The sequence below is a fragment of the Triticum aestivum genome, chromosome 5A, assembly GCF_018294505.1.
Source record: "Triticum aestivum cultivar Chinese Spring chromosome 5A, IWGSC CS RefSeq v2.1, whole genome shotgun sequence".
Lineage (NCBI taxonomy): Eukaryota > Viridiplantae > Streptophyta > Magnoliopsida > Poales > Poaceae > Triticum > Triticum aestivum.
In genome coordinates, this window is record NC_057806.1 from 474,682,421 (window position 1) to 474,695,897 (window position 13,477).

Here is a 13,477-nt window from a genome sequence, read left to right on the forward strand (position 1 = left end):
TGGCATACTAATGGCGCACTGTGATGTGATGCGCCATTAGTATGAATATTAGGTTTTTTTTATTTTTTTATTTTCTGTTTTTTGCACAGGTTACAAAATGTATAATTGGACAAAATATAGACAGCACACATCAACAACAGATTCATCGAATACAATAAAAGATTAGTCTCTGAATACAATTCATCATATTAGTCTCCGAATACAATTCATCATATTAGTCTCCGACTTGAAAAGACCGAAGAAAGATAGAACATTGTATTACAAGTCTTGAGACCGCGAGTAGCGAGTTTGTCTTCACATTACAAGTCGATATCGATCATTTAAACTACCATCACATAGAAGAGAGCTGCGGTCATCATGATGAGCATCATCACGATGAAACTCGTCTTCATCCGGTTCCTCCAGCGCTCCCTCCCCTCTCCCGCTAGATAGCGGGCGTATCTAGATTCGGCCTCAGCCCTAGTGGTGTACCCTTTGTAACTGTTACCGCTGAATCGGTGAACCTGTCTCCGACACTCCTCCCAGTCGTCGTAGACTCCGGGAACCTTACCCTTGTACACGACATACGAGGCATCGCTATGCAGTAGCCAAACGAAACGTTAGTACCAATTCACAGACAATACATAAGCAATATATAAGTATGCAACAGAACGATCGAAAGAGAAAAGCAAGACATTAATAGCATCGATTACATCTAAGTTAAACGACTCTCGAAACCAAAGAGACATACTACAAGTTCATTAAAGTTTAATTACAACATGAGCCAATCGATGTTTCAGAACTAGACACAGCATCACTGCTTTCGACTCGACTCAAGGGACCGGAGCGTGGATGAAGCCGCCGTCTATCGTGGGAGTCATGAAATAATGGTCGTTGTCAGCCTGCATTTGTAGCATTGTGTCGATGTCACTGTTGGACGGTTGATTTCTGAGGTAGAACTGCCCCGAGGTACGAAGGACATCTTGATGGATGATTTCCGCAAACTCCGACTGGATGCGAAAGAATTCTTGTCTGATGTCCGCGTCCTGGATTGCCGACACGCTCGCGGCCCAATCTTTGAGTTTACTCAGTAGCAGAAGTTGATGATGGTCCCGTACGATCGCCCGCATGTGATGGATGGCGTAGTAGGCACCCTTCTGACCGCCAGGCGGCTGCTTGACGCGGCAGAACGTCGTATTGTGGGAGAACACGTGCTTGCCGTACTTACGAATAGGCCTGGTGAAGGTGCCTCCAGATTTGATGTAGCCAGGGAGAACATCATCAAGAACCTTCTTGACATTTGTGTAGTCTACGTTCGACTGACGGTCCGAGTCGAAATACGTGGCCATGGAATAATTGGGGCTTAGGAGGATGAGCGTGCAATGTGTGTCACTGCAGAAAACACGGAATGTTAAAAGAAAAACGATTGAAATCTAAGAATTCATATGTTACGGGGCGGTTGAGGGGAGGACTTACTCGGGAAAGTAAGGCACGAGGAAGTTATCCTTATCTTGGTTTGCCAGAATGACGCCTTCGAGGTAAGAAGTCGCGACTTGCCGGTCCCCAGCGCTGCCCAAGATCTTGGCACGCATGTAGAAGGGGTCGACTATCACGATGTCCGGGGTCTTGTCGCGAATGATCCGCATATCCATACTCAACGAAAATAGCCGAACGAAGGTGTAGTGCAGCGGATGAAGGTTCAACATAGCATGGATGTCATCAAACCGCAGGACGATCATACCCTCAATGGAGTTATCCACAAAGCCCTTGCCCTCTGGCACCTTGGCCGCGAAAACCGGGTATGCCACATCCTTCTCTCCGAGACGCCGCTTCTCCAAAGAAAGAACACTGTCATGCAGACTACGCATAGCACCGGTTGCAGCATCGAGCATATTTCTCGGTAGCATCGGCCTACCCGCCACATGCACCCTCCTCGAGATATCCTCGGGTGAAGGTGGCCCGTCCTGAGCACGGATCGTACTCGGTGCCGGCTGGCCCGCACCCTTGTTAGTCTTTCTTTTGCGTGCCTTCTTCTTCTCCTGTAATGGGACCGAGTTCTGCTCACAGACTGCCTTCTTGAGTGTGTTGGGGCTGATAATATTTCGCACCTCGCCTATCTGAGGCTCGGTGAAGTCGGCAGCTGGAGGCGTCTCCTAAGAGCTGAACGGCAGACGACGCCTGTTGCAACTTGGCTTCTCCGCGGTACCAGCTAGATCGTGCACGTCTTTTGTTGGGTTGGGTTCTTGAGAAGGAGGCCCCATGAAGTCACCACCGTACCCATGATCGGCAAAGTACTGATCGACGTTGGCAAATGTATCGTCGTCGTCGTCGTTCTGATCCTGTACCATATGCATGTTTGGATCTAGTGGCATAGGAATGTCTGGCACTATTGCGGCGGTCTTGCCATGGGGCCGACTTGGCGCCGGCACGACTGGCGGTGTTGTCTTTGGGGTGGTGTCCCCCCCCCCCCAAACTAATCTGGCTCTTCGGCCAAAGCAGGGGCCAGCTCAGGCAGGCGCTAAGGGTCATCACGTCATCATCGTCGGCCCCGACGGGTCGAATCGGAGGAAACAACTCGTCGCAGCCTGGCAGCACCCGAACCAGTTGAACCCTAAACAAGTTGGGTGGCATCTGGGTACCATGGAACAAGGGGTTGCCCGGTTGAACGATTTTTCCCTTGGCGACATCGACCAACTCGTTGTTCACGAAGTGCAGGAGAGTGCACGGAACGTCGGCGGCGCCCTGCGAAAACATGTAGGGCGTCAGGGATGCCCAGTCAAAGGCAAGGAGATGAAGTCCTCGGCCGAGAGAGGCTTAATTAGTTACCGTGATGATGGCGTCGAGCTCGGCTAATGTCGAGGCACCGCCAACGGCGGGCGTGCAGTTGACGGAGGGGCCGCTTGCTGCAGAGGTGCCGGCCGGCGTACACCAGGGTGCATTAAGCTCCCGTGCCGGCGTCGGAGACACCAATGCCACCTCCGACGGAGACACCAATGGCCCCGCCATCGCGTTCTGTGAGTTGCTGGCCGTGAAGCTAGGAATTGGGGGCGGCCCCTGTTGGCCGCCCGCAATCCACGCACTAAATCCCTTGGATCAAGGTAGGCACAATGGCGTTGATCGTCGCTCCGAGTTGTTGTTGCACTTGCTCTTGGACAATCTCCGGAATCCGCGCCACCTGTGCCCTGAGTTCTTGAACCTCGCGCGCCTGGCTTTCCGAGCTGGTCTTAAAAACTCCCAGAAAAAGTCCCGCGAGAAAAGAAACAAGTTAAAATGTCCTTTTACAGTTCAATTCCCTTCATAATCTCACAATCAATGCGAGAACATATGTGCAAGTCCTTAATGTTCTTTTACCGGTTAGAGATCCATAATTTTGATCGGAGCCCTTGCTCTTTTCTTTTTGAGTTGGGGCCCTTGCTTTTAGTAGCCAAGCCTCATGGCTGAGATTGCTTGGGGTAAAGACATATAGCTTACTTTGCATTTCTGAATGTTGGGGAAATTAATCATTGTTTATTATTTGAGATTAACAAGTCATCTATTAAGAGTTTTGCAATCGTGAATGATGGGCATTGTTACCACCTAGCATATTCTTCCACCTAAATTGTTGTCCTCCAGAAATTATTATGAACAAATCATAAAAGAATATATCTGCAGACACACAGTAATGCAAGTACCATCAAAATGGAACAATTAAGGATATGAACAAATGCCTTGTGTTAACTATTCAAAAATCGCAAAGGATTATATACAATTCGCAAATAGTAGTTATTCTGAAAATTAAGTCGACTGAATTTTATTTCTCTATAGGAAAGACATTTAAACATATACAGATAAAAATGCCGCCGAAGACTGCCATCACCTCACAAGCTATATGGATTGAAATCATCCACCGGGTCAAAGAAACCGCCATCGGCAAATACAAAAATTCACAGAACTACCTACTTGATAACAATACAAAAATAATATTGGAACACTTTAACACAAAGCCACACAGATCATGAGTGCATTCACATCAGTAATAAAAATTACTTAAAGCATGATCATAGTTACACCATGAACAAGAAATGTTGTCGTATCAATTAGAAGAAGAGTCGTTACACGACCAAGAGCCATGTGTGTAACACTTCAAATAAATATAGTACATGTATATGAAATCCAATCCATATTACAATACATCATAGCATCTATACACAAGCAAGGAAGTGAAAGAGAAGTCCATACTTGTCAGGAACAGAGAAGCGACGAACGGTAAAGGCAGAGATGCAGAGGTTATGAGGGTTTATGTGACACCAAGGTGCATGAGAGGAATACCATGATATTTTCTTTAACTTGCAGATCTCCCATCCACTTTTGTGTACGACAGCCAAGGCATCAAGAACGAAAAACATACATTCCCGGCGTCTCACATCTGGTCGCTGCACCGTCGTTCACCTTGCTCCAGTAAATCTCTCCTCCCATGGCTCACATTTTCTTCAGCCCGTCCTCAATCTATGTAGTACCAGATCAATGGCTTTCCAAAGAGTATACAACAAAACCATCAGTTAACTACTTTACATTGGTAAAGAAATATAACCATTGGAAACTCAATGTATTGGCGGCGTACCTTCATGAGGTAGGCACATGAAAGGCCTGATATGGCGAAGAACCTGTGCCATTAACACCTTTGACACAACCATCTCCGTCCAAAAGGGGGCAACATCGACATGGAAATCCATGAAGTAGCATTAAGAAGCTAGCATTCTTCGCTCCGGCCTTTTGTCAAACATTTAAATTATGAACAATGACAATTTCATCTCATAGTCAATATCTGCAGTTTTAAAATGTGGAAAAGAAAGAAAAGGAGAGAGAATCGCTTACATAACATCATGCAAACATGGGTAAATAATAATTAGCTAGAAAATTTTGATCATTGACAAAACTGTGAAGCTTCCTTTAACACTTTCTCTCTAGCCTTTCAGAGAAAAAGAAGGATAATGAAAAGCCAATATGAGCCTTGAAATCACACATCAATTTCTAACTAAGACATGAAATGCTAAGCATTTAAATCCTCTGGTATATGTAACTAATTATTTATTATTAAGTAAATCAGACTGTAAAGATGGTTCTAGGGTTATTCTTGCAGTTCTGCATTATAGAAACTTATCTCACAAATACAGAACTTCCCTTGTACAACAGTCAGTTTATATGTTGGGTAGATATCCAAACCCAAAAATTGAAGCCAAACACAAGGATTTACTCCAACTTCCTCCCGTAATCCTGAAGCAGTCACTAAACAATGCAACATGAGCATCCCACGAAGGACAATCAAATTCTAATTTTTTTCAAAAATTAAAACATGGTAAAACCACACAAAATATTAGTTCTAGTTATGTTCCACCAGCAAGAAAAGTACATATAGAAGTAAGTCATATCTGTGGATCAAGAACATATGGAAGCATTACACTGAACCCAAATATTCAATGATGCATCAAATTCTAATTTTTTTTCAACAATTAAAACATGGTAAAACCACACAAAATATTAGTTCTAGTTATGTTCCACCAGCAAGAAAAGTACATATAGAAGTAAGTCATATCTGGGGATCAAGAACATATGGAAGATGTCACTGAACCCAAATATGCAATGATGTCTTTTTTCTTCCTATTCTACTTCAACCTCAGTGACTCCATTGGAGTAAAGACCTGGCAAACAAATGGTGCGGTCGCTAATTTGACACCAACACAACTACCAAATCAAATAAGTCCAAGTTCTTCCGAAGCAAAGAATGTGCATGACGGTGGATGACCTGTTCAATGAGTAGACTCTGCTCATCAGCCACCACCGTCATTGACCCGGAGCTCCTCGCCGGCCGAGTGCGTCACCTCCACAACATCTGGCGTGACCCTCCTTTGACAGGTGATGGCCACCGACATCCATACAACAGTTAGTACACAAGGTCAATTCTATATTTCTTCTGCCCATACAAGAATATGCAAACAAGTCAAGTTCATTCAAAAATCGGCAGCTCACTTCTGTTATTACAACAACAGCAGGTCACTTCATTCAGACAACAATAGCAACACAGATCAATATTATGACAAGGATGTAAAAATAAAATAAGAGAGTTAAAGAGAGAGGGGGGGTGACAACCTTGCTGACGCCGGCGTTCGTCTTTCCCTTTGTCTAAGAAAAGTGAGGAGTGTGGTGTCGGCACCAACACAGAGAGCGGCAGTAGGAGGGTGCCGACCAAAGACTCATATGAGCTAGCGATGAGCTTGCACTGTTGTTGTCCGACACGGCGTCCGCACCAATGACATACTCGCCCGAGATGAGTCGGATGACCGAGATCGAGTAACTGACCACCTAGAGACGGGCGGGGCCGCTGACGCCGGCGAGGGTGAGGGCCAGGTTTGGTCAGCAGACCGCTCGACCAAAATGAGGTGACTTACGCATTGTCTTCACGTGGGTGGCCTCGGCTCTTGCACCAGCGCGGGATGGTTCGGGCTAGAAGGCGGAGGGAAGAGCGGCGGGGCCGCCGGTGATGGCGGTGAGGGCGAGCGCGAGGATTGGCGCAAGGGACCCCTCGACCTCGATAAGACGATAACACGGCTTATGCCATTGCCTTCACGTGGGTGGCCTGGGCTCCTGCACCGGCGCTACGGTTTGGGCTAAACGGAGGAGGGAAGAGGGGCGGGGTCGACGGCGATGGCGAGGGCGAGGATTGGATCGAGGGACTCCTCGGTGTGGGCTCCTTCATCGGCACGGCAGTTCAGGCTGGACGGCCGAGGGATTTTTCTCGATAGACAGATGGGATCGGGAGATGGGGTGAGGGACGTGGGTGCCTGATCGTGGTTGTTTTTTGTACGTAGGTTTCTTTTTCTTTTTATCGTGGGGGAAGTGGGAATCGTTTTATCGTGCGGGGTAAGTGAGAATTGTACGAGGGATGTGGGAGGTCGAACCATCACGAGGTTCGATTCTCCTTTAATAGTAGAGATTATAATTAGCTAAAACAGGCAATGGAAAAAAAACAGTTCTATAAAATGCCGATACGCGCACGCTGAACAGTGTATAGATACTACAAAATACTAAACAAGAACGATCAGAGTCAAGGACCAAAGTTACCACCAGACGGATTCATAGCGGCGGCCTCATAACACGATGAAAACATGAAAGTGGAAGAACCAGCGAAATAAACTCACCAAATAACAAGCGCATCAAAGCAGGATAATTAACACTCACTCGGTCCGGGTTTATTGAGCCCCCTGTACTGTAGTGTCAAACTTTGAGCATAAATAGTTAAGTAATAAAATATAAACTAGTTTAAGTCACAAAATCATATGGTGGGAATACTCTTCGAAGAAGCAAGCATACCAAAACAGTTCACTACCACAAAGAATGGCGGGTGTGGTCTGCTAGGGGCAAGGCGGGCGCGCATTCTCCACTCGAGATAAAGGTAGAAGGAGAAACAACGGAGAAATCCTCAAGATGAAGTTTTACTAGTTGGCTCAAGTGCAGAGGTAAAAAATAACTAAAAACATATGCTAGAATTTAAGCAGATAGCATGACCAACAATTTTAATTTCTAAATTTTACCAAAGAAACAATATTTCATAAAGAAAGATGCACAGCATGCATGATGTTTTCATTTATTCTTCCAGCCATCAATTGCCTATTTCAACCATGGGGATAAAAGGTAAGCAAATATTTTCATTCACATCTGAGAAGAAAAAACATGGAAGGATCCATCCAATAACAGTGAAACATAGATAAGTTTTCCTCAGAGCACACAGTGGATTCTATTGTCCTCCAAGCTGTAACATTCAGACTTGTGCTTGATGATCTGGAAACCATTGACATTGCGCACCACCTCCACGCCGGTCAAGACAGTAAGCTCATTGACTGCACCATGAAGTGGTCTGCACGAGGTGTGCCTCAAGAGATTTCGAAAGCTGGTGGCGATGCAGAACTTGCCTGAGCCCATGTTTAGCAGGTGCCTCTGCCGCGGCAACCACTCATCGGGCAGGACGCTGAGATAGTTCCAGGAGTGCCGCACCACCGGTCGCCTGGAGGAATCGAAGTCAAAAGCACGCAGGCAATGGTTGGGGTTGCCAATGACATCGTCGAGGCCAAACCAGAGGTCAAACTCAGGGACATACTCCGCCGCACCGTGGATGGGCAGCACCCAGCTGCCAGCCTGCCTCCACTCGCGCGTTGCCGTGTCAAAGAAGGCGCAGGCTCCAGCATCCACAGATGAGACACATATTGTGGCGGCATCCAACACAGCGGCTGCAGAGGGAGGACAAACTTTGCTGTTGCTGCCAGGCAGGCACGGCCGAAACAGTGGCGGGCAGGGTAGAGGTCGCCAGTACCAAGACGAGTTGTTCAGATCAGTTGTCCTGGTATAGTTCAAGACCTCGAACAAGGCATTGTCCTCTCCTTTTCCTATGACATAGAGCTTGTGGTTGTCCTGGCCATAGCTCCGCCGAGTGATGGACAGGGCGATTGAGTCACTCTGCTTACAGAAGTTGGCTTGTGGCATGCCAAAGACGAAGTCCGTGCTAGTGTCGTACATCATCGTGTGGACGTTAGGGCTGACAAACATGACAGAGCCCTCCCCCTGCCCTCTCAGCAGGGAGAAGAAATGCCTGGTAGTTAAGTCGGCCATGTTAGGCAGTGATGAGAAGTTGATGTTCGTCTTGGGCAGACTCTGCTTGGGGCTCCCTTTCAACATGGTGGATAACCATCCCTTCTTATTCACTTCTGCCTTTTCGGCAGCTTCTGTTGAAGGGTAGAAGAGATACTCCATGAGGTTGATCCGGCGCAGGGAATAAACTCCCTTGGGGTAATTGTGTACTATCATATTCGCAAACTGACGATTCATCATCCTCGAGAATTTAACACACCCAATAGTTGAATATCGTGGCTATCAAAAGGAAAAAGTTAGTACAGTAGCATTAACACTTGTCGAAAACTAAAATATCATGATTACTCTAAATAGAAAGATCAAAGGGTCTGTCTAGTTACTGCAAATCTAAGTGACTCAATCAACATAAAAAGGAAAAGCAAAAGAAAAAGGAAAATACCTGCATGAATCTCCGAGTAAAATCAATGACATAGGACTTACACTTTGATGTGCAATACTTAGGGCACATCTAGACGTGCTCTAGCAAAACCGAAGATCAAGGGTGTGTTTGGTTGAAGAATGTGAGCGCTACATATAAACTTTGTCAAATTATATTTCCATCTAGTATCATATTTTATCTTTTGTAGCTAACTAACATTTTCATGCTACTTCTCTCTTCCAGAACAAAGATAAAAGGGGGAAATATATCAATGTGCCTATTGCTAACATTGATTAGATGGAGTTCATATTTCAGGATAAGCATGCTACCGGAGAGTTCACGGTCCTTCAAACACCCTATGACCGTGTTCATGCATGTGACAAGGATTTTATTGGTGATACCGAGAAGAAAATATGAGTGATGTTAAGGTTGATCCTGCAACACATTATGATTCAGATTGTGTTCCTGACGACACCACTAATGAATGCTCGTCTTCAAAGCGTCCTAGTCTCCTAGAGGTGGCAATCGTGATAAAGGTAAGTGGGTGAAGTGTGATGAGAGTGCAGCTCAAGACATGACGCGCTGCGTGATATGTCGGCTATGTTTTTAAGGCGACGCTTCGCTTTAAGGCGTTGGGGGGGCGCCTCGACGCCTAGGCGCCTAAAGCGGGCATATTTGCAAAGCGCTGGGGGGTGCCTCGACGCCCGCCTCGACGCCTAGGCGTCGCCTTACGGACGCCTTAAAAACATAGTATGTCAGATACTATGCGTTCCACACACGTACCAACCCGAATGAGAATTTAATCAAAATAATTGATGACATTGAAGAATACTCTCTCTTCATCCGACTTGCGCTACAGACATCTGTGGCCACCAATGAACGAGTGGCTTCCATGTTGAAGGGGAGACCGATGGCTGCTATTCAAGAGTTTGGGTGCTGGATCGGTGATAACTTTCCTGAATACGTTCCCATTCCTCCTGCTGTGTGATTCATTTCACTGCAAACTTTCAGGATTATTTTGTATGTCTTCCGGCATCGTCTCCTAGGGAGATAATGACCATGCCTCCTCATGCAGGCATGTAATGATGTCACAGAGTTATTCATTCCTGAACAATAAGCTTTTTACTCAGATTCTTTATCAGTCAGTGTGTTAAATTAATCATCATAAGTTGCGCTGCATTTTTGCATGACTATTTACAACTTGATCTGCTTATAGCTGTTTCACTGTTTTTTCAAGGTATTGTAGTGATGATGCACTTGTTATCTCTATCTCTACTACTATAGTACACAATTTTTTGAATCTACCTTCGTCTCACCAGTTGTACCTGCCCCTTGCAGAATAATTCATTTGTAGCCGTCGAATATGTTGGATCGAACGGCTGAGGTCACATGGATTCGCCACTCACAGTCCTCCCGCCAACCTAAAAGTCAGTCGCTTCTTCTGGAAAACTCCACAAACCACGGCCGCCTTCGGCAAATAGATTGCATGCCAACCTCCCTGGCCTGGATGGCTGGATGCGTGGAGAAAGAAACCGATTGTTGAGCCCCACCGTGGTGGAGCCGTGGAGCGTGGCACATCCGCACATGCTGCTGTGTGTGGCCATGGCTGCCAGATGCGAGCATGGCCGTGCCTGCCGAGGAAGACTGGACGAGGCGAGCGCGAGTATCGGATGGCGAGGTCGTGCGCTTCACCGGCGCCGCGACGGTCTTTGGGTTGGCGTTCGATGGGTCTAGGGCAGGAACGGGATCTGACAAAGGGGAGCTGCGGCGCGCTGGTTTGCAGGTGCTGTGTTGTCTGCTCGACAGTCGGTCAGAGGCAGACGCAGCAAACAGTGGCGTGTGGCCTGGGCTTGGCATTGTTGTTTTTCTAAAACTGTATGGAGTGGCACAGCTGGCCCAGTGACAACCTTCATGGCCCGTATGGCCGAGTATCAGGCTGTCAACCGAACATCGCATTCAGCCCAGGTGGGACGGGCGAGCAGGACGACTGTTTTATAGCACATAAAACCGATGTTTTTATTTCTTAAAAAACATAAAAAAGATGTTTTTTTCTTAAAAAAACCCATAAAAAGATGTTTTTTCCTAAAAAAACATAAAAAAGATGTTTTTCTCTAAAAAAAACATAAAAAGATGAGCCATGCATATACAATATGGACGTACATGCAATTTTATGGCAACTGTTGTTAGATACTTAGAAGATATCTAATAATACTTTAATAATTCCAACCAAGTGACGTAGAATACTACATGAAGATGATCATTTTCTAACCAAAATATAATCCCATGACGTTAATTGCCATTTTGTGTATACTGACTGCAAGTTAGTAAAGTAAGTGCTAACCAGAATTTCTTGACATGTTTTGTCAATTTAAGAAAGTGAAAAATATCAGGACATTGTAACTTAGCATGAGTTTTCTCTTAATAACTCGGCATGAGGTTACAAAGCTAAGGCAATTCATGTAGAAAGTACTAAGTTTGTATTAATTTTCTTCTTGTTCGTGTGAAAATTGCAAATAATAATGCGCACGTGCCTTCAACTAGTAAGCTACTAGTCCCTCACTAATGTAAAAAAACGTTCTTATATTATGGGACAGAGGGAGTAGTATTTGGATCCTATCAAGACGAGCTAGCTTGCCCTCAACACAGCCAAACGGTTAGCTGCTGGCTCTTGCCAGCAACGGCGTTGAACCAAACGCGCAGCTAAGGCAAAGATAGCCCAGCCGAGCTAAGCTAGCTCAGCTATAGGCAAGCTGGGCAATACAACCAAACGCACCCCAATGGTTTGGCCAGAAGGACAAGAATCGAAAGCTCATACCTGCTGCACCACTAAAATCAAATATAATTCTGTGTGCCACCCGTTCAACTCTCACATCTAGGGCCGGCCGTCGTCGGTACGCGAATTAATTCTACAGGCGTTTCCCTGCGCGCCGTAGGAGCTGTGAGCCACGGGCGCATATCGTATGCAGACGAAAGGTTAGGCCAGGAAAGGTTCGGATGAATACCTGAAGCTGGCGCCGGGATCTAACAAGCTGGCGCCGGGAAAGTGGGGTAGAAAGGCAGCGGCGGGAGGACTGTGAGTGAGATGGGATCGGGAGAGGGCCTGCGAGCGGGTTCGAGAGGTGGGGGTCGAGGGAAGGAGGAGGTCGGGAGATGGGTTCGATCCTCTCTCTGGCGGCGCTAGGAGGGAGAGAGGGATCGAGGGGGAGATGGTTTCAGTCAGCGCTAGGGCTAGAAGCGTTAGGTGGGCTTGGGGCAAATGGGCCTTAGAGGCCGGCCCAATGCTGCTGCTGGTTGGAGACCCAGATGGGCTGGTTTGGCTCTCCCTCTCTCTCTTTAACTATTTCAAAGAAACCCAAACTTGGAAGAAAAGCCTAGAGGGATAGCAGTGGAGTTTGAACATGACGTAAATTTTCTCAGAGTCACAAAAATGAGCCGGATCCACGAAAAATGGAAATGATCACGTGGGTGAAGTTTGAAACGAAAACATTTGGATATAATTCAAATGGTTTTGCATAGGAAGTAGGTGATAGGGAGGTCCAAAAATGTTCGGATTTTTGGTGGAGCTCCGGAAAATGATGAAAGAAATATAAGGCAAGGTTAGAGAGTCAACACTTGAATAATAAAAAGGCCAAGGAATTTAATATGCAAGTGTGTTAAGGTGAATTCCAAAACAATGGAGTGGTTTTATATAGCTCCCTAAATATTGGGAGGATATGTTATAAAGAGAATCACCATGTGAATTCCCTCGGTTTAAATGGATCAAGGTCCATGTCATTTATTTAGTTGAGTTAAGAAAAGAAATGACATGATGCAATGCACGTGATGCAAAGATGAATGCAAAGAACCAAACAAATCACACAACGAAACCCAGAAACCCTGGAAGGCATCTGAAGCTCAAGCACCCAAGAGTAACAAGATCCGCTAAGGATGAGTGGGGGAATAAAAAATCCCTTGGTGGAAGTGTAGATCGGTCCCTTCTCAACCACTCCCGAGCAAATCAACAAGTTCGATTGGCTAGGGAGATAGATCGGGCAAGAGGAAGCTTGGGGTATTCAATGGAGCTTGAGCAATAAATGGTGCTTGGGCAATAATGGAGGTTGGGGGAAGAGGTAGGTCAAAGGGGGGGAAGAAGACCCCCTTTTATAGTGGGGGAAACTAGTCAACCGTTACCCCCCACTCAGCCCCGCAGAGAGCGGTACTGCCGAGGAGGCAGAGCGGTACTACCGCCCTTAAGCAGTACTACCGCTCCCCCTCAGCGGTACTGCCGCGCCAGAAGAGAAGGGCTGGGGCTGGGACCCAGAGCGGTACTACCGCGGAGACAGGGCGGTACTACCGCTCACAAGCAGCACTACCGCCACTACTACCGCAGCTAGTACCGCAAAACCCGACACGAGAAAATGCGCACTCGAATCGAAGCGGAAGGAGCACAAAGCCACAGCGGTACTGCGGCTGACCCCAGCA

At 46.5% G+C, this 13,477-nt stretch overlaps 1 protein-coding gene across 1 annotated transcript; it reads right to left on the minus strand.

The window, feature by feature from the left end:
• Positions 1 to 7,565: 7,565 nt before the first annotated feature.
• Positions 7,566 to 12,226, minus strand: LOC123104130 (uncharacterized). The gene is made up of 2 exons (XM_044525880.1): positions 12,019 to 12,226; positions 7,566 to 8,877 (listed from the first exon to the last, which is right to left on the minus strand). Exon 2 carries the CDS (start codon positions 8,836 to 8,838, stop codon positions 7,732 to 7,734), a length of 1,107 nt encoding a protein of 368 aa, XP_044381815.1. The 5' UTR covers positions 8,839 to 8,877; positions 12,019 to 12,226; the 3' UTR covers positions 7,566 to 7,731.
• Between the last annotated feature and the right edge of the window lie 1,251 nt (positions 12,227 to 13,477).

Coding starts and splice junctions, on each gene's coding strand:
- LOC123104130 (XM_044525880.1), bottom strand. CDS start 8,838: ATGATGAATCGTCAGTTTGCGAATATGATAGTACACAATTACCCCAAG.